The sequence below is a fragment of the Dromaius novaehollandiae genome, chromosome Z, assembly GCF_036370855.1.
Source record: "Dromaius novaehollandiae isolate bDroNov1 chromosome Z, bDroNov1.hap1, whole genome shotgun sequence".
In the NCBI taxonomy this organism is placed as follows: domain Eukaryota; kingdom Metazoa; phylum Chordata; class Aves; order Casuariiformes; family Dromaiidae; genus Dromaius; species Dromaius novaehollandiae.
Window position 1 is genome coordinate 36,231,697 of NC_088132.1, and position 21,026 is coordinate 36,252,722.

General features: G+C 37.7%; 1 protein-coding gene across 1 annotated transcript in view; it reads left to right on the plus strand.

The window, feature by feature from the left end:
- The window catches only part of LOC112992380 (fibrillin-2), a 181,122-nt gene that overhangs the window by 135,776 nt on the left and 24,320 nt on the right, over positions 1–21,026 (plus strand). Inside the window, exons 37-48 of the mRNA XM_026115394.2 lie at positions 3,715–3,876; positions 4,923–4,991; positions 5,581–5,706; positions 6,906–7,031; positions 7,697–7,849; positions 12,132–12,200; positions 12,742–12,867; positions 13,822–13,947; positions 14,375–14,500; positions 16,160–16,276; positions 18,301–18,429; positions 18,719–18,838. Of these exons, the coding sequence (XP_025971179.2) occupies positions 3,715–3,876; positions 4,923–4,991; positions 5,581–5,706; positions 6,906–7,031; positions 7,697–7,849; positions 12,132–12,200; positions 12,742–12,867; positions 13,822–13,947; positions 14,375–14,500; positions 16,160–16,276; positions 18,301–18,429; positions 18,719–18,838 (1,449 nt within the window). The remainder of the gene's footprint in view (positions 1–3,714; positions 3,877–4,922; positions 4,992–5,580; positions 5,707–6,905; positions 7,032–7,696; positions 7,850–12,131; positions 12,201–12,741; positions 12,868–13,821; positions 13,948–14,374; positions 14,501–16,159; positions 16,277–18,300; positions 18,430–18,718; positions 18,839–21,026) is intronic.

The window sequence follows — 21,026 nt, forward strand, 5'->3', positions numbered from 1 at the left end:
ACTGTCATGTGGTTACAGTATATACTAGCAGTCAGTCTGTATTGGAGAAGGGAGGGTTGAGAAGAGGGGCGATGACTCAGCTATAACGCTTTGTGTCTGTGACCCTTTGTGTGTGACTTGACTTGGAAAACAGCCTTTTTATTTTATCGTCTTGGAAGGCAGGCTCTGCTAAGTTTGTACTTAGATTTTCATCCATTTTCTAAATGTTTACAATATTACTGTAGTGTGATGTCAAATAAATATATTCTAAGCAAAGCATTTGTGAAAAAAATTCCTTCAGAGCAGATTTTGCTGTTCATCTTTTCTATATTTCTCCATTTTCTGTCTTTGTATATTCTCTGGTGCTTCTGTAGATGCTAGAAGCAGGTCGCATTTAAGAGTTTCAGATGTCCACAGTCTTGACCAATTTATTCTAAAATCTTAAGCTGAAATTTTTAAAGAAGTTATGTAATCTATTCCTATTGAACTGGAAATCTGTTTCTATCTCCTATAGACTCTTCTGAAAATGCCTGCCTCAATAACTTTCTCTTATGGTTGCAGTCTGACTTAAGCATTTGGCTTTGCCTCAGCTGAAGACTCGGTTGGAGCACTGAAATCTTGCCTCTTGTGCTCCGCTTCTGCAGCATGTAATGCTCAAATCCTGATTCTTTCCTACCAGATGCTGTGTCTGCTAAGTCCTGCAAACCATGAACCGTGACCAAGGTTTTAAGAAAGAAGCTTATGAGAATGGATTTCCCGACTGCTAGCTGACTTCTGTTTTGCTGAATAATGAGGGTTTGAGTTGGAACTCTACTTTGGGACCAGCTGTCCCAAAAACATTTTGGGCAGGAGTCCCAGGTTTCCTCAAGGAAGCACTCCACAGTGGAGGGCAACCCCCTCAAGGGTAAATCTAGCAACTCTAGAATCCCAAATGACAGAGCGAGCTCCCTCTCTGAAGAAAAAAATGTTTAGTAAGAAAGGGTCAAACTATTAAGAGCAGTAGTTGACCTTTAATAAGAAAGGTCAAAACTTCTTTGACCATTCTGCATTTCTGTCCAGAGGAAATACTGTAAGAGCTCTGTCTCCTCTAAAAAAAATTGCATTGTTACTGGCAATGAAATTTGTGCCACTTGCTGGTCCTAAATGCTGATGGGCGGAGTGCCAGCTGCCAGGGCAAGTGAGGTGCTGTAGGTGATGCACCAGAGCACAAATTCAGCCTTGCTTCCAGCAGGAGGGAGATGTCTCTGAGCTCACCACTTGTGCACAGAGTGTGTACCTCGACTCCAAGCAAAGCCAGTTTGCACTAAAGCAAACTCATACCACCAACAGTTCCTCCCTGTAGTCACTTGGAAAATAAAACACAGAGGCTAGCAGACCTCACCAAGAGAAAGGAGAGTTTCTTGCTTCTGGAATGCACAAGTTGTGCTGCAAAAAAGTTCCAGAAACAACTTCTCAGAGGACAGCAGCTTCTGGTTCTCTTCAATAGCACTGTCTCTTGCATGCTTGAGCAAACAAGGAGGAGGAATTTAAATTCCAGTTCTTCTCAGAAGTAACAGAAATATTGCCCTTGGCAAAGAAGAACATGGTGCCTTGTCAAGACAGTTCACACAAAGAGCAAACTGAAACCTAAAACCCGTGACAGACTCGGTATCAATAGTCTGCTAGAGAATTTCGTGCTCTGCCTTCTTTCCAATGACTATCATCTCCTATTGTTTTTAATGGGCCTGAGGTCTTAGGCTGAAGCCGTCTTCCAGAATGGTCATTGTTTTTCACTTCTCTCAAGGAGAATGAAGCCAGATCTCTTCCTGGCTTCTCTTAAAAAGGCAGATGTCTTGTGCTATTGCAAATGGAGAGGAGCACGCAGTTCCTCTGAGACCAAGAGGAGGTGGGTGTTTGCAGAACATTTGGGTTGTTTCAGCTGAAGTCCCCAGTGAGAACAACAGGGCGGGCCTGTTAAGAAGAGGCAGTTCATGTTACCTTCTTGTAACACCGTATTATTTTTTAGCCTTAACAAATTGTAAAACTTATATTTATTACCAGTAATCTTTTAAAAAAAAGGAAAGAAAGAAAGACTGTACGTCTAATATATGGTGGTCAGTGATGTCAGGCAAATCTTGCCTCTAGAGAATTAGGGAAGATATCCTGCTTGGAGCTTTTTCTTTTCTATCAGAGGCTCAGAGGTACAAAATAACTATTTGTGCCTTTGCGGCTCAATTCTTAATCAAGTGTTTTAGCTCTACCTCAGTGACCATTTATGTTGAGATATTGAAATTTGTTGTAGAATATCTGGGGCATGGAATATCAGGAACGTACTACTATTTTGTAATCTCTACTACAGAGCTAGTACACTGTTAAAACTGTGCAGAAAAATTCACCCAAACTTGCCTATTAATGCTTAAATTTGAATATATTTAAATTATTTGGGAAGTTTAAAGATGAAGAATCAATCCTATTGATTGATTTCAAGGGTGCTTACAACAAAAATTCAGTCTGAAAATTTATTTGAAGTTGTGTTTTTATGCTGTACTTGCTTAACTAACCAAGCTGAAACAGTGAACCTTGAGAACAACCAATTCTTAGTAATCCGATTTTCTTTAAGCTTTCTTTTTTTAATAGATATGTCCCAAACGTCAGCATAATTTAAAAGGCCATGTTATATCAAGTCATTTGTAAAGCTCTGAAGATTTCAAAAGTATGAAATACCCACATTTATCATACTCTGTTCATCTCATTCCATGTAAAATTCTAAGGCTGTAGTGCCTGGTCCTTGCTGCAGGCCATAAGTTAAAAATGTGATATCTCTTGGTAAAATATGCATTTGTGAGATCATGCAAAAATAATTTATAAGTTTCCTAGTGATACCATTAACAGAAATAGTTTTGAAGAAAATATACAGAAAGATACTTAGGCCTTCAGAGAATGAATATATCAGTTTTTTCTAGAGTGAGTTTCTGCTCTTCTGCAGAGGCATCCTTCAATAGCACGTTATTCCATAGGCATGCTCTTTAAAATTACAAAGTTAACATTGAGGAAATTAGTGTTTCTCTTTAGTTGTTTTCCATTTATAAAAAATGAAGAAATAATCTGTGCAGCAGAAAATTCCTAGCTTTACTTCTCTTAGCAAATTCCCTACTCATTCCACCCATGCTAGCACTTGTCTGAATAAGTTATAGTTCGAGTGAACTAATAAACAAATTTTCCTTAAAGCTACTGCGCATTTCAATCATTTAGATCATTTGTTTCAATACTGCAGTAATAATTTTTGGAGAATTTCTTTGAATGTGGAAGAACTCTTCCAGTTACTTGATAGATGGGACTTCATTCTATAATTCCATAGAAAAATGTTTTTAAATTCCCGAAGGAAGTCATAGCCTAGTCACAAACAGGATATGGAGGAGAACTACCAAGAGATAACTACAGCAAGATTTCTGATATTTTCTGGATTAAAAGACTGGGAAGGGTAAAAGTGCTACATTAGAGTATGGTGTGGCTTCTTAAACCACTTTAAACTGTTCTCTAGCTATTCAGGAGACTGAGGCTATTGCTTCACCCTGCCATCTCTCAAAATCAGTAACCATCAGTGTACGTGAGCATTTTCAGCTTGCCAGTGACTTTAAAAGAATGAAGTAATCTTGGTTTCCTGCTTTTAGATGTGGAACTTTAAAATGAATGCCTGATGTTACTTTGTCCAGACCATTGGGTACAGCTGTGTAATCCTACATCTTTTATATGTAGATAATCGTGTTGGCAATTGCTACCTGAAGTATGGCCCACGAGGGGATGGGAGCCTATCCTGCAATACAGAAATCGGAGTTGGAGTCAGTCGTTCCTCATGCTGCTGCTCTTTGGGAAAGGCGTGGGGAAACCCCTGTGAGACTTGTCCCCCTGTAAACAGCAGTAAGGAAATCTTCCTTTTTTTCTTCCCTCATACAGCAAATGCTAACAAGAAATTAAAAAGTATTTGAGATATTCTACTGTATAAATTTATCATTAAAGGAACTGATGAATTACTTCACAAGGTTGTGTTCTGGCCCAGTTGTTGGAGGGGGATGCAGAGGGTGTGAACTTTAGTCTTTTGTGACTGACTTGGAGCCTATTCTCATGCTATTGAAATCAGTGGGAACTTCAGAAGGTGCTTCCCATTGGACGAGGCCCCTGCACTGTGGGTAACTTTGGGCACATCGTTTAACTTTGCTTGGCTTTACTTTTCTCCCTGGAAAAAGAAAAGAAAAGGTATTTGCTGATAATTTTTTTAGGGGCCGATGCGCCTTAGGAATCTGAATAGAATACATGCATCTGTTAGGAATTTTTATTTGTCAGCTCCATGTTGGTAGGGAAATAAATTAATAGTGCTTAGAGCTCGAGTCATGCCTTTAATCTGGAGAACTGCAATAGTTGACAAAGGAGAGTTAATATCTTTGGGCAACTATTTCTAAATCACTCCTAAGTACTTTTAAAAATGTTTCCCAGTGATACTTACCACCTCTGTAGATGTTTGAGGTTCTTTGAATGAACAGTGCAACAGAAATGTTAAGCACATTATGTTTAATAATATCATAATAGCATGAATTCCAATTTTAACACTCATATATTGTAGAAAGAAATTTTACATTAAAAAAATAAAACTCAAAGTGGGGGATATATAAATACCTTTATACAGGCACCGTATGCAGAAAGCAATGTTCTCCCTTCCTATGGGAATATCCCTGGCTATGGTACTCTTTTAAGCAGGGCTCTCAATCTTACCTTTGTTTTCTGCAGAGGCTAATGCACTTGCTTTATGCACTGTGAATAGACTAATGAGGGTAGAAAGCCAATGAGTATATGGGAAAAGAAGCCTTAAAAACACAAATGGAATTTTAATTTCTGAAACTGTGTTTCTATTATTAGGATTTTCTTCTTCAAATAACTAATATTCTCTCTTTTATTATATTTTACTTCAGCGGAATATAATACTCTGTGTCCAGGAGGGGAAGGATTTAGACCAAATCCCATCACTATTATTTTAGAAGGTGAGTTCATCCTAAATGAGTAAGATGGTTGGCAATAAACAAAGCGCTGTCTTTGGAAAAGTCTACGCAGAAACTAAATTACGAAGAAGTTGTTACATTTAACTGCAAAGCAAAACCTGTGTATTAACGTGAATTAAACAACATGATGAAAAGGAGTATTGTAAAAGAACCTTGAAAAAGTCCAACAGTATTTCAGTAGGAAAATGAATTGTTGCATACCTTTTGTGTGTCTCCTTACTTGAATTGGCCTTTGAAATTGGCCCCTGAAGAATAAGTCATTTATTAAAATTATAGCTTATCAGTGGAAGGTTTAAGTTTCAGGAAATATTCACTGGACAAAGAAACTCTGGTTCCAATGAGCGTGCAGGAATGAGAAATTAGATGCCAAATTCCTGTAAACAGTAATGGAAGTTGAACTCCATGTGCTCATCAAGCTGAAATGTGCTCCAGAAAAGTTAGCTGAATGCTACAGAATGAACATCTCATCCATGCTTTCATGAGCTGTAATTTAGAGCAAAAAAAATCCATGTGACAGAAGATGCTAGTTGGTTAGATTTCAGGGGATATATTATTTTTCTCTGTTTTTCAGACATTGATGAATGTCAGGAGTTGCCAGGTCTCTGCCAAGGTGGAAATTGCATCAATACTTTTGGCAGCTTCCAGTGTGAATGTCCAAAAGGCTACTACCTCAGTGAAGAGACAAGAATCTGTGAAGGTTGAGTCCCTTAAAACTTTATTCTCTAACACAGTGCACTTACTCTGAAAAAAATGTGGTTTTTAGCCTTAAATCCATAAAATGGATATGGTACCTTATCTTATCTAAAATCTTCTTTAAAATCATTGGTCTTTAGTATTAGTGATATGATTTAGATAAACCTTGAAATGTTACATTTGAACATACTAATATTTATTCTTATATATTAGATCTCAGGTAGGTATGTTAAGGTAAGGTGGTATTCAGGATTTCTGGGTTCTCATTTCACCACCTAATATTGCCTGCTAGTTTCATGAATTTTCTGCTATTGTAAATGAGAGAAGCTGTCCTCTCTGTGACAGTTCAGAGTAGCAGCTTAACTTATGCAGTGTGTTGTAAAGTTAACAGTGTGTGTAATTTCTGTCTTCCCTTTCTCTTTGAGAATTGTCATGAATGTTAGGCCCAAAAAATGGAACTAGCAAATAAGCTATTTTAGAATGTCGTAAGTCAGCTTTCCATTCTTCATTCATTTTGGCAGAAATAAATTTGTCGTCTTTCAAAACAGAACATATGAATTCTGTGGCTTTGCTAAGCTTTGGTGAAGAAAACAGACAAAACTGGGTTTGCAGTTAAATTGTTTATAAATGGGGGGAATAAAGGCTCACATGCCAAATGACTGAAAAAAGAAGGACCCAGACTAGAGCAGCAAGGTTATGTAGTTACTCAGCATGCATATTTCTAAGTAGCGTACTTAAAACATACATGTATTTTGCTTCTCATATGGGAAGTGGAAGTGAATTTTAAAGGGCGCTTTTAAAGAAAAAACAGCCATTTTCTCAGTGGAGCAGAGAACACATTAACAGAAATGAGAAGTGACAATGACATTCCTATGGAAAGAGCACCCTACTGAGACATTAGGGCTCACATCTTCTCTGGAGCTGATGAGGCACAAGATGCTCCAGTTTCACTGGTACCTTTAGCAACTTTAATTAGGGTGTTTTCTTGCAAAGATTGGACTCAATTTGGCTAATATCACTTAGCAGCAGCTATTACAATAGCTGCTTAATTCAAATCTGAGCTGTAAATTCCAAACTATCCTTTAAATGAAACCTTTATGTTATCTTGAGGTAGTTTAATGTAGGTATACTTCCCAGAAATATTTACTGGGGCTTGGTCCTCCTGTCGTTTTGTTAACTATAGTGCTTTTGCTTGGTCTGTAGATATTGACGAGTGTGTTGCGCATCCTGGAGTCTGTGGTCCTGGGACCTGCTACAATACCTTGGGGAACTACACCTGCATTTGTCCGCCTGAATACATGCAGGTGAACGGAGGACATAACTGCATGGGTATGCAAAATATCTTATTTACTCGATATGTCTGCTTTGGAGATAGACTTTGGATAGACTGCTTTGAGGCCAAACTCTGTGCTTAAAATTTCCTTTTTGACAAGGCTGATTCCGAAGTCTTTCAAGCGTATTGTCAAGAACACTGGACTTCACAGCATTGGAGTTGCAGATATTCACATTCTTGAAAAGTTGAAGTTCTTGTGTTGCATTTTCCTACCTTTAACTCCCAGACAGTTGTGCCACATAATCAGGAAAGAGATCCCAATGGCTGACATGCAGCGTTTACTGCTCTTACTCTCTAACAGAACTCAGAAGTAGTTTTTCAGTTTCACCAACCATGTTCAAATGCTACGCCTTGCTAGACAAATGGATCCGGTGAGCATCCACATTTTGTCTCTGTTTTTCGGGGGAATTTTTCCCCCCCCTTTGCATCTTTGAATGAAAAATAATAATCTGTAAATTTCAGACAAATATTTTAGGTAGGCCTAATACAAAGAGAGTAGATGACTTCAATCTTTATGTTATTTTTAAATGCTCTGTGCACATGCTCAGGTTGCATTCAGAAGCCAGAGTTAATGAATCAGTGTTTAGATCAGTAGGGGGGTTGATATTTATTTAGGTGAGTGTGCTGGTTACTTTGTAAGTCATTCTTACCTCACATCTAGACATGAGAAAGAGCTTTTGCTACAGAAGCTATAATGGCACCTCCTGTGAGAATGAACTGCCCTTCAATGTGACCAAGAGGATGTGTTGCTGCACATACAATGTTGGCAAAGCCTGGAACAAGCCTTGTGAACCATGTCCAACTCCAGGAACAGGTAAAACCTATCGTAATCATCCCATTTTGTTACTTTCTTTGCTTATCTATTCCTTTGACATGTTAGCTGAAGTTAAAATTTCAGCCCCAGAACAATATCTTTGCTGTTGTCCCAAAGCAGAGTGACAGTACCCTACTGTCTGTCACTGGCTGGACTATTCTGTCTTGCTATGCTACATTCTGCTGTTGTAGTGTTAGGAATAGGTGTTTCTTCCACTCTTTAAGTGAAAGAAATAGTCACTCCATACTGAGTGGAAAGATGCAGCTTGACTAGTGGCATGATTTTATAAAATCAATCTAGAAATGAGTATGCTATGGTCATCTTGTCCTTTCTTTCTAGCAAATATTAAGGCTTTCAGAGGGCTTATATGGACATAAAGTTACTTTCAGTTATATAGATTTATGTAAAAAATCTACTTTTGTGTCAGTGGGAGCCACCAGGGCGATAATAGTTGGCCATAAGCAAGTCTTCTAAATACATGACTGCAAAACTCCCATCGCTAAAGCCATCAACTGGAGGTTTTTGGAAAAGCAGTCACCAGGCAATAATAGTGGAGTTGATGATTCAGACTGACAGAGGATGCTTGCTGGCTGGTGTGTCTTACAGGATAATTAATTTAGGAAAGTATAATTTAGTAAGTATGTAGCTGGGGATACATTTCTAATATCAGAGCAAACTGATCTCTGTCAGAGCAAAAGATTATGTTTCATTACCAAGTGCATTGCTGCTCTGGAGCTTCAGTCATGCCCCACATCTGACTGTGTCCACTCAGTTGCTTTTGCATTTCCTCTGCTGAAGATGATGAACTTGCAAAAGCTCAGTAACCACAGAAGTGTAAAGGAAAGTAAAACTTCCCTTTTGTAAGGGAAGAGAAAATAATATGGTAGCCAGTCCTTTGTCAGTTAGTCTTTGTGGAGTGGCTTGCCTGGAATGGAGCACCCTGGAAAGAGTCGATAAACTCAACTCAGGAGAATCATCGTCAGGAAAATCACCACCTTTGAAATCCAACAGTATTTCTCTCCCACTTGTAAAATAGCAGAGATGCCTAAATGAAATAACTGTTTAGTGCAAATATGTTTTACTGTGTAACTGACTCTGCCCCAAGCTAAGTGCAACTAAACCCATAGCTCTGGTCCTGCATCGTTTGTGGTGTTAGTGTAAGTAACGTTATCCTTTCATTCCACCTGGTTTATCCTGGTGATGTAAGGGAAATGGCAGATAAATTAGGAAATGCTGTCCCCCACAAGTAATTAGGAAGAGGAAAATGGCATTGAAAAGAAAAATATCCTTTTCCTTTTCTTTCCTTAAGTAGGAGTAGGGAGAATGGAAGAATGTTGCTGGCAGTCAGGAATGGAAGATGGAAATAAGCTTGAGGGAGGAAGTACATGATTGCTATCACAGAGAGCTCATAAAATCTTTTCTCACAGTCATTTAACTCTATGCCATAAAATTGTAATCATGATGACAATGCAATGAGAAAAATACAGCAGTGTAATAGCAGGGATTTGCGCAATTAATGTTCTTGGGTGGAATTCTCCTTTTAAGCTGGTAATGCTGAAGTTCTCAGAAACTTGTGCAGCTTTTAAAAATTTGTGAAAACAATTCCACTTGGGCAATCTGCAAGCAGTTACAGGGTTAAAATATTTTCTGTTGGGTTTTGCCTTGTTAGCTCTTCGCTTTTAAAGGCCTTTACTGTATTTGGAAACATTGTTGAGCGTCTTTCACTATGAAAAGAGATTGTGCGAGGGATCAAACACAAATTCCAAGTGTAAATGGTTGAATAGCTGCACTTATGTGGTATAATCAGTATGTTCTGAAATCTGGATGGGGGCTGCACATCACAGACAAGGGTTATGATACACTGACCTTAACCAGCTTGCCGAAGTGAGCCCAGTAGCTCATTAAAAGCATTATTCTGCTCTGATGAGAAGTATATTGTTCCTCTATATGAACTTCACATGCCAGTGCATTTGCATTTTTTTCTTTGAGAACAGTGCTCTCTTTTCTTTTTATAAATTTACATTGAACAATTAGTCACTGTTTGATGACTTTAAAGATTATATCATTTGGTTTTACACATTATACAGATCATATTCATTATCAGACATGCCTAAATAATCAGAAATAATAGTTTTTGGTTTATTTTTTTTTCACCCTAAGGAGTGGCAAAAGCCACTTTGCCACTAAGAAGAGACCAAATATTTGTAGAACTCCTTCATGGTTTGATCATTTTGGGAGTGCTTGAACTCTCAGGGAGTGTTTTTCTTGTTATAGGACCTGTTATATGATCCTGTTTTATGATGCTATGATCTTTCTGTGCCGTAAAAATGACATAGTAATAAGGGCATGGTATTTGGAAATATTTTTTTTAAGTCATGGTTGCAAAGTCAGGCTTTCAGAAAGCAAATCTCTGAAGTGCTAGCTTATTATTAGTTTGGCACTGGGTATAGATGCATTATGATTTAATTCTTATCTAGTTATTTTTCTATATGGTACAACTGAAAGAAAATGAAAGAACTCCATTAAATGGAATGCATGGCCTACGTAGGTAGCATGCCATAGAGATAGAAACAGGTCAAAAGAAGGCCTGGACCCTTCATACCTTATTCTCGGTCCTCCCAAACTTGACCTTAGGCATAATCACAGGAGCAGACTGTCATCATCCACAGAGCCAGGGGAGAGAACATGAGGCCCTCTTTTTACCTAGTATCTGTTTTTCATGTTTATTTACTGACAACAGGAAATGTCATAGATCTGCCTGTAGAAAATAACAGTTAGAAGGAAAACCTCAAATCTTACACATCCTAGCAGAAGCTTGCTGGATGATAAAACACTGTAGCAGGAACCTCTAAGACTCAGTATTCTGTAACACAGAACTAACATCAGTGGGCAGAGACTGGCTTACCCTACAGTCATTAGGCAGTGGAACAGAGAAAAGAAGAAAACGTTGAGGTTCAGGTATCTTGGATCCTGTTCTCCTTCAATAGAAAATAACAATGAATTTCTGAATGTGAGAAAAGAGATACTTATTTTTCTATAAGATACATTCCCAAATCTCATTCTGAGCAACGATCAGTCTACGTTTGCTGAAATTTTAATAAATAAGAACATTTGGTCTCAGAGAGACAAGAATTATTCAAGATATAACCCCAGTGATTTTTACCTTGGCTTAGTGCCCTGCAGGTATAAATATCTACCACATACCTTGGAATTTTTCATTAATAACAGTATGGGAACTTGATATTGGAAGATCCTTACTGTTTTTCTGGAGATTTCGAATGCCAATATGATTTAAAAAAACGCTGAACAGCAGCTGAGTGTTTAGTGTTAGCAAGCGCATAGTTAAACCACTCGTTCATATGGGTGGTGCCTACACACTGGAATTATTTTGGCCCCTCAAACAAGTGGGATTTCAGTACAAAATGCTATCAAAAGTCATGTTTTTGCAAATTCAACATAGTGAAAAATAATTACAATCCTGTTATTTTCCAGATTTCTGTCTGGATCAAAATTTCTCACTGCCTTGTAAATGCGTTGCATGATTTTTCTTGCAAGCAGTGTTTTACTAGTAAAATCACATGCTGACGCAGCTACTTTTTAAGAAATTTTGTAGTAATTTAGTTTAGTTAGAAGTAGTTATTCATTTTTCACAACCTGCAATAATTAATGGATTCCATAATAGTTAGAAAAAGGTACCTGTGCAGAAGTAGCTGATTTTTTTTTTCTCCATATGCTGCAAATCCATTCAGCAGAAGTTGTACACCTTTCCTGGAAAAGAGGATGTAAGATGAGGATACTAAAACAGAATGCTCTTTTGAAGGCATCTTTTTTAAAGCTGAGCTTCCCTTCTGCTCCCCGTGTCAGAGGAACTAAGCTGCAGTACTCTTTGCAGAAAAGAACACAGACAGTATTGTCAAAGAAGGCTAGGTACGGTTGAGTTACATTTATTTCTCCATTCTGAAACTGCCACTGCAGATTCTCTCTATAGATGCCTAGAAAGCAGTAATAAACATTAAAAGGGAAGTTATAGGTCCCATGTAAAACAAAAACTGAAGTTCTGTCTTTTCAAACAAAACATTTGCTCTTGTGCCAAAGTCTGCAGAGATTTGAGAAATTTGCATTCTTTTGTTGGCAACCTGAATTTTCAATATGGTTTGTACAAGAGGCAATGGCTTCTCTCTTCTGAGTAGATTTGGCTTGTATTGGCTTTTGAAAGCTGAGGCATCTTACAAGTAATTCTTGGGAGATCATTAAAAATGCATTTTTCCCTGTTTTGCTCTAGCGGAATTCAAGAACATATGTGGGAATATTCCTGGCTTTACTTTTGATATTCATACTGGAAAAGCTGTTGGTAAGTTTAACTAAATATTTTCACCAAAAAAATACTTTGCCCAAGTTCTTGCCACAGTATAATGATGCTAAAATGAATATGTCATATAATAAAATTCTAACTTCATTGTGGAGAAACAATGATGACATACATTGTGAGAACAAAGTTAATGTACTTTGTTAAAAATATCTCTGATTTCTGTTTTTGGATTTCCATATCTTGTTAGGAACTTTTGCTCCTCCATTCTGGTTCAGGGGGTTGAGTTTTAATGGATAACATAAAAGGTTCTGGCTTCAACAATTTTGCAGAAGTTATCTGCATATTTGACACAGTTCTGTATCTTGTCTGACTTAAAGTATCACTCTGTTCTGATCATTTCCTGAACTTCACATAATTTACTTTCTCGCATAACAGGCATATGTTTAGTTTTATATCCTATAAATAATTTAAGTAAGTTAAATGGAACTTCTCCAACTCAGTTTTAAGTACAATGAAATTGAGAATCCCTGCAGTACAAAAAGCCACGGAGTGTTGTATTTTGACTAGCTCATCGCACTTTCAGATATCGACGAATGTAAGGAAATCCCGGGAATCTGTGCAAATGGTGTTTGCATCAATCAGATTGGCAGCTTCCGCTGTGAATGTCCCACTGGATTCAGCTACAATGACCTGCTCTTGGTCTGTGAAGGTGATTCAAAGTGACGTTATTTTCTATTGAGTCCCTATAAGCATGTTCATCTTAAAGGGAACAGAAATATTTAATTGTTTTTCAAACTCTTAAGATACAGGCTGTAGGCTTTCTCACAAGTGCTCAAGTCTATAAATGAGTTTGGGATGCATTTATCTTTAATATGTATACACATGCACTTACTAAATTTTTTTATAGTTTTGTATTGTTACTGCTTTTGCTTTCAGGTAACCTTAAGTAGGACCAGATTTTTTTTTTTTTTTCCTCATTTTATGCTCCAAATTTACTTTGGGGAGGAAATTTAATTCTTAGGAACAAGTTTTCTTGATTTTTGCCTTTGTGTCTTCTTCTGTGGCTTTATAAGTAAAGAACTGCCAGATATTCATAGATATGCTATGTTTCTGTTTTGATGCTACAGGGGAATTGGAATTAGACTGATAATGCTTTCTATTTACAACCTAATCTGGAGTTTCTTTCAAGCTAGTGGTGAAATTTTATCTGCTCTGAAGCTAACAGGAGTTTTGTCACTGGCATTCAAGGATCCTGTGCTGACATTTGTGCCCTAGAACACTAAAATTGTGCCACTTACTATTTTAGTTCAAAACACTATTTTGTTTAAAATATATAAAAGCACAGGGGAACAGAATTTATTTTTAAAAAATTTCTTTCTTTAGCCAGACCTTTAAAGTTTCATCACCACTTCAGTGCATAGGAAGTTGGATTCATAGGATTTGATTTCCTCCTTCACCCAAACATGTTTTATTGATGAAACTGTATTGATTTTGCTTTCAGTTTGCACTTATGATAGCGGAAACTCAAGGTCAGGATCTTTTCACTTTGTTGAAAACAACCTACAAAGATCAGTCCTGCACAGGACTCAAAATACAGTCTAAATTCTAGGCAGAAATAACTATCTTGTGGTTTCTGATTCCTGTGTGACTCTTGATATTTCAGATATTGATGAGTGCAGTAATGGAGATAACCTCTGTCAGAGAAATGCAGACTGTATCAACAGTCCTGGTAGTTACCGCTGTGAATGTGCTGCTGGTTTCAAACTTTCACCCAACGGTGCCTGTGTTGGTAAGAAATCAATTGATTTTTCTAGTCTGTTTGAATTGGTTTGTACATAAGCAACAGTACATTCTTCGTTCTCTTAAAGTGCAAAAGAATCATTTATTTTCTGTTGCCGTGCATGTTTTGCCATGTGTTTTAGGTACTAGCTTTTGCTTTATAGTTGTGTTTCTCTGTTCATGGGAAGAAAAGAGAGGGTACAATTTTTAAAGAACAGTCTTGAAGTATCAACCAAATACTAACAGTAGTTTTGACCTCGAGGTGTGCAGGCAAGAAGTTCCTCTAAAATGAAGTTTTGTTATGATTCAGGTTTAGCTATGGATAATTTTGAGTCTGGCTTTAATAATAATAACAGATTGTAAAAACATGTTTGTGTAAAATGAATGAATAATAAAAGTCAATAATGTGTACCATCTGTTTTATATTTTTCTTATAGATCGCAATGAATGTCTGGAAATTCCTAATGTTTGCAGTCATGGTTTATGTGTGGACATGCAAGGAAGTTACCAGTGCATATGTCACAACGGTTTTAAGGCATCCCAGGACCAGACCATGTGCATGGGTATGGAAAGAAAATGCTTTTGTGCTAAAAAGGTGGAATGAATCTGGATTTATTAATTGTATGAGGGAGACTATAGTGATATTAAAAGGCTGATTCGTACAATCTTGAAATTCCATGAAGGAAGTGTGTGAAGTTGTCCTTGCAGTAATATATGTCAGTTGGGGGAAAAAATCGCAGTGTTCTGGGGGATAGCTCCGTATTACGGAAGAGTATGGTAACCCCATTTTCACAAAGAGAGTGATAGTGACTCATTTGAAAGAGAAGTTTGTAGATGATATCATGGAGGGATAGAGTTTGGAGAGAAAAGACTGATTTTCAATTATTTAGAGTTTTATTGAGTTCATGTTTCATTTTAAAAAACGCACACATAACTTAAATCTATGCTTATTATGTAGTCAAACGATGACATGATAATGATGATACTGAGAAAAAAGCACAGAGACTGTTCTTTTAATGTCTCACGTTTAATTCTGAAGTGTTTTTTAAAGAAAAGGTGATGCATATATGAATTCAGTTCTCTTAATGTCTTTGAATAATGTTTGAGAAAAAGTAAAAAAAAGTTTTTGCTTTTTGAAATAACAGTCATGCAAATGTCAGCTCTACAGAGAAGTTCAGTGTTCTCTAGAAATATAGGTGTATTTCGATTTCCTTTTTAAACAGACATTGAAAACCTCTTCACATCCTGTTACATATTTATATATGCCTTCATCGTTCTCATATTTGAACTGAATCATATTCGTCATACTGCCTGAGGAGGACACTTGGGAAAGTGACTTGTATTAACAGTACAAAATTTCCAGACCATGGTTACTCAAAATAGTATCTCTAATAATTCTAAACTGAGTTTTTCTAGTCTGAAATACAAACCTCGATAATGATAGGTTATGAAAAACAATCCATGCAACAAAATATTTACCTTCTGTAAATAAATAAAGATGTTTCAGGAAGTCCACGGGAAGTCAGATCCCCGTGAAACTCCAGAAATTCCTAAAACACACAGTAGGAAAAAATACTGAATTCTAGTGCTTTTAAAAAAACTGATTCATCCAAGAGCTTGTAAGTGGTCTCTATATTTGTGGATACACTACTGACAAAATATCGTATTTACATGTATAAACTGACCTGTGAACAGGGACGTATAACTCCTTGACAGAGGCATTTTCAACAGGTTTTTATGTGCATAATTGTAAAAGGTGTATATAAAACTTAAGACAGTTTCAAGCCTGTCTGTGATGCTCAGTCCATTGTACTAACCATTGGATCACAGACATGTCTCACAGGTTTAAGTTGTCTGGCAGTGCATTTGCAAGTCTTGTTTCTACTAACTCACTCCTTGCATGGCACCCTTTAAAAAGGAAAGAGTGTTCGCAGGGAAAATAAAAGGAAAGAATGCCTCAAGATACTGCACACTGCACTTATTTTGATCTTTGTATGTAGCAGTACTTTTTATTAAAATACAGATAAAAAATAAATATCATACATAATGTTTTCCTACATCTACCTAGGAGCTTACATGCAATATTGTAAAAATCAGCATTAAAATGTGACAGATGAAAGGAGAGACGGAGGTTTACAGTATTGTCTCCATGTCCACAGGTGTCACGTTAACACATACCTGGGAAAATCAGATCCAACATACAGTTTTGTTTCTCTTTGCAGATGTTGATGAATGTGAACGCCATCCATGTGGAAACGGAACCTGTAAAAACACAGTTGGATCATATAACTGTCTGTGTTACCCAGGATTTGAATTAACTCATAATAACGACTGTATGGGTAGGTGATGTAATCCAAACTTCACTTTCATTGCTGCTGGCTTGGTGTGCCAGGGAGGTTGCATATAAAGTTAAAACTCAAACAGAAAATAGTTCAGGCTACTAAGAAAGGTAACTGAGCACAGTAACTGATACAGTTACCTGCCTTAGAGATGAATCGTTTTTATCATTTTTTAGATACTTCAAAATATTTGCTATTGGGCAGCTTGCAAAGATATCAACCCTACATCTCTCAGGTCACAGGGGCAGCCTTACCTTCCCTGATGGTTTAATGCAGCCCTCACCCCTGTCAGGTATCCTGGGGAATGGTAGCACGCAGCAGTGCAGGCCTCTGACACTGCTGCCTCTCCTCGCTGTTGGCTCTGTCAGTCCCTGACTACTGGCATAGTCCAGAGAGGCCACTGGCAATAAGCGTAACCTGTATCACAAAGGCAGCGTCGCCTCATGCATTCAAAATCATTTATTTCGCTGTATCACTTGAGACTCATGCACAGTGTGACAGAGAAAGTAGACTGGCAACGAAAGAGCTGGCATAACTAAACTCCTAAATCTCCTGCTCTCCCAAGATGAACTTTGCTTACATAGAGGCATTGCTATTTCCTGTTCCCCTAAAGCAGAGGACAACAGAACTATTGATGGTTTTGGACAGCTTAAATTCCAGGATACATGTAATAAAGAAAACTAAAATCTTCCTGGACTGAAGAACAGACTTGTAAGTCTCTGGAGATCCTCTCCTTTGTGTGAAGCATCAGCCAAAAGTAAAAAGACTTTACATTCCTTCCTGCTACAGAAAGAGACACAAAACAAAGTCTACTGATTCCTTTCTGTATCAGGAGAGAACTAAAATATTATCTTAAGTATTTTAAGTCCTTTCCTTGTCAAGGAAAGAGAAAATGCAAAACTTGCTCAAGAAGGAAAACAAGCTGCAGCCAATGAATGGCACCATTTGCCAAGGAGTTCGTTTCCTCTGTGCGGCAGTACAGCTGCCAGTCTGCTCCCGGGAGCATCTGGTACCTCAGTGCTCCAGGCTCTGCCTTCAAGGCGGCCACGGAGCCCAAGCTGACTCATAGACTTGGCCTTTTGTTAACACTCCCCTTGACAGTCTGGAGAGCCGCAGGGCTTTTCTCCAAATTACCCCAGTCATTCAAAGGCAGCGTTGCCCATCCCAGTGTAATACTCTGTTGAGGTATTTGTAGTTGTATAACTGTAGCACAGAAGAAATGCACTATGGAATAAACTAGTAACACAGGAACTGCTGTACTGGCTCAGGCAGGAGGTACATCTTGTTCAGTAGCTGTTACTTAATGCTTCTGAGAAAGACTAAAAACCTCTGTAGCAAAAAACCATGTTAACCGTCAAATTCAAATACTGCAAAACAGTAAAGTGTAAGTTGTCCTTACATCATGATACTCATCCAGCCTCCTTGATGTTGATTTGTTCTGACACTTTCTCATATGTATTTTTCGCTTTGCAGTCTTGCTTTCAGTTTGCATTATTAAAGTAACTCTGTAAACTAATAAGCATTTTCAAACCTCATTTACAGAACAGTTGTGAGAGAGAAAAATCAGTCTGTGGAAAGCAAATGACATATTCCAAAATTTGAAAAATGACAAGGCAAGTTTTAGGGGAAACTCGAGCACATATAAAATCCAGATAAAATCCAGGACACTCCATGTAGCATTTTCCTTTCTGTGTCTGGAGTTAGTATCACACAGTCACTTGGCAGCAATTGAATGTCTCCAGATGCAGTAGCTGAGGTAATGCTGCAAGTTTAAAAATTGTAATACCCTGTAAAGAAGTGTTGTTTAAATAGAACATATACCTTAATGCACTTGAGTGAGAGTTACTTTCCACGAGCCGTCAACTGTTCCCTTGCTGCTTCAAGATTTACCCTTTCCATGGAAATATATATTGCAACTTGAGCGTTTATAACATACTGTATAAACTGAGCCTGCTTAGACATTCTAATGGTTAAACTCTTGGTGGGACTCAACTCTCACTTGTGAAGTTTTTTGTTTTCTACAGATATTGATGAGTGCAGTTCCTTCTTTGGCCAGGTGTGCAGAAACGGACGGTGTTTCAATGAAATTGGTTCCTTCAAATGCTTATGTAATGAAGGATATGAACTTACGCTAGATGGCAAGAATTGCATTGGTAGGTATGATACCACATGGAGAAGCTAAAGTACTGCTGAGCCGAAATAATGTAACTGCTAGCCCCTATGTAGAAGGAAACGTTACAGTCTGCATTTCTAAGTTTAAAAAACAATTGTCAGTGACTTTAAGGAAAACACAATAGAAGTATCTGGGTTTTAGAATGCTGTTATTGATCTTTATGAAATTAAATGCCTTAGATCATGAATAGCACTGTTTTCTTCTGCAAGAATAATGCCATGAGAATTACGTAATTCTAAACCTTTTCCAATTCCATTTACTCTTCTAAGATATTAACGAGTGTGTGGCACTACCCGGTTCATGCTCTCCTGGTACTTGTCAAAATTTGGAAGGATCATTCAGATGCATCTGTCCACCAGGATATGAAGTGAAAAGTGAAAGTTGTATTGGTAAGGCGAGTTGCAATTGTTGCTTCTGGACAATTTATCAATGAGAGAAAAATATCTGGTGCTAACTTGTTGGAAGGTAAATGTACATTTATTGATGATGGTGAATTTTGCCCTCCTTAGAAAATCACGAGGACAGGGAATAAGTAATTAGAAGTCTTCAGGAAAAGGTTTTAAGAATGGAAGGCAAGATATTTTCACACTGTGTTGAGGGGAAAGTGTGCAAGGATTCTGTGATCTTCATTAATGCAAACTGAAAATACTTAGTCTTGCTGTTCAAAAAAAATCAGTGTTCTTTTGGCAATCTTTTTTCCAAATATCATTGATAAAACACGTCAAGCTGTGTCCTGCATTTACATAATGTTTACAAAAAAGGCAGGTTTTGGCAATCAGTTTCTGGTTTCAGAGGACTGTGACCTTTAAAAATGTTGATAAAACTATTGAGCTTATGGGAAGAGTTGCTTAAATAGGTTTCTTCTAACAATTGTCTTATGATTTGCAGTTTTGAATAATGTGTCTTAAGTGCTAAGATTCATGGGAGGGAAGGGTACAGCAGCCCTTTTATCAGTTTGCATGTACTTGTTTTTTCATGGAAGTATCTTTTAAAGCCTTGCATATTGTTCAGGAGCTAAATATGACAGATTTTTCTGTTGTTTGCATTAGGGGCACAGGAATGAATTAAGCTTTGGTGTGGCAGGGAATTAGGAAAAAAATTAAAGTTACAGCTCTCTCTTCAGCAGAGCAAAGCAGAGATCTACTGCGAACTTAGATATTTTTATGTTTAAATCAACTATGTGGGGCACTTGGCAAGGAAGGTGCACACTAGTTTTAGACAGCTGACCTAGAAGCCTTAGGTTCCTGCATGGTCGGTGGACAGAGTAAGAACCTGTCTCTCCACTGACTATATAAAGAAACCTGGTTCTCAGCTTAAATGACTTAGCTAGTGCGAATACCCCCCCTTTCCTCCCCACCCAACTCATACTCAAAACTCCCAGTAATAAAGGAAGAGTTTGTCCCTTCTGCAGTATGGACTGCAGAAAACACTGGTGTGGATTTAAAGATTTGGCCTACAGCCGCCAAATCTGTATCAATCCAGGAGCAAAGACTGGATCGCAGGAATGATTTTGAATTTTTTTCTTGAACAGCATTTTCTAAGCCTGAAAGTTCCCTCATGCCTTTGTATCATACTGAAATATTCAGTTTGCTTGCCAACTTTATGGTTTCTTTTGGCAGCTGCTGTTCCCACATTAGCAATTGTGTTTGAGATTAATCTAAATCACCTAGTTGTAAAATCGTGACAATGAAAGCTTTTGGTTCCCCAGGAATGTTACTGTTTATGGCCACTTTTAATATCCTGACAGTATCTCTTGAGGTTTATGACAGCACTTCAGTGACTGCCAAATAGATTTTTGCCAGAACTGAGGAAAGGGCACTGAATCACATTCTTTCTTTCTTCATTCTGCCATGTTCAGAAAACTGGTAGATAAAATTCCCAGAAAATGCCTACATAATTTTAATCAAATGTTAGTACAATCACACATGATTATCGCAGCCCTTGCAACCTGTTTTCTCCCTTATTTTCTATTGCTCTTATGTGCAAATACCTTAGTAAGACTCTATTTCTTAAGTCTGCAGTGGGATGGCTGGCAATAGGTAGATTACTTTTTGAGCTCAGGTTAGTTAGATGCAAGAGAAAACCAAAACAGATGGGAGCCAAGGAAGAATTGTCAGTTTTCAGCTTCCTGTTTAATGTATTACCTTTCGTTTTATGGGGTATGGAAGGGCGAGGCCTCCTAGTTCCCTTCCTGTAATCTGGTTAACAGCCTGTCTGTCACAGCCATGAAAATGGTTACTACCACTAGTCCCAAACCATTCATTACAGTAATAATCAGTCCTTCAAAAGAGCAGTTTTTCCACCCCATTAATGCAGTTGAATTGCTAAGCTTTGCATAATATATTAGCAACTGCCACAGTAACTAGGAAAGTAATTACCTTTCTTTACTGGAATAAGCTGACTTAAAATGCTTCGCATTTACCACCTAGTAAGAGCTTGTCCAGGGGAAGCTACTGTGCTTTATCTGGTATACCTAACAGTAGCTTCTGAAAATAGGACTGCAAATAACATTTTTCAAAAGTAATGTCACAGAATTCTACTCCAGCCTGACACCTCATTCTACTTAGCTTTTCCTAA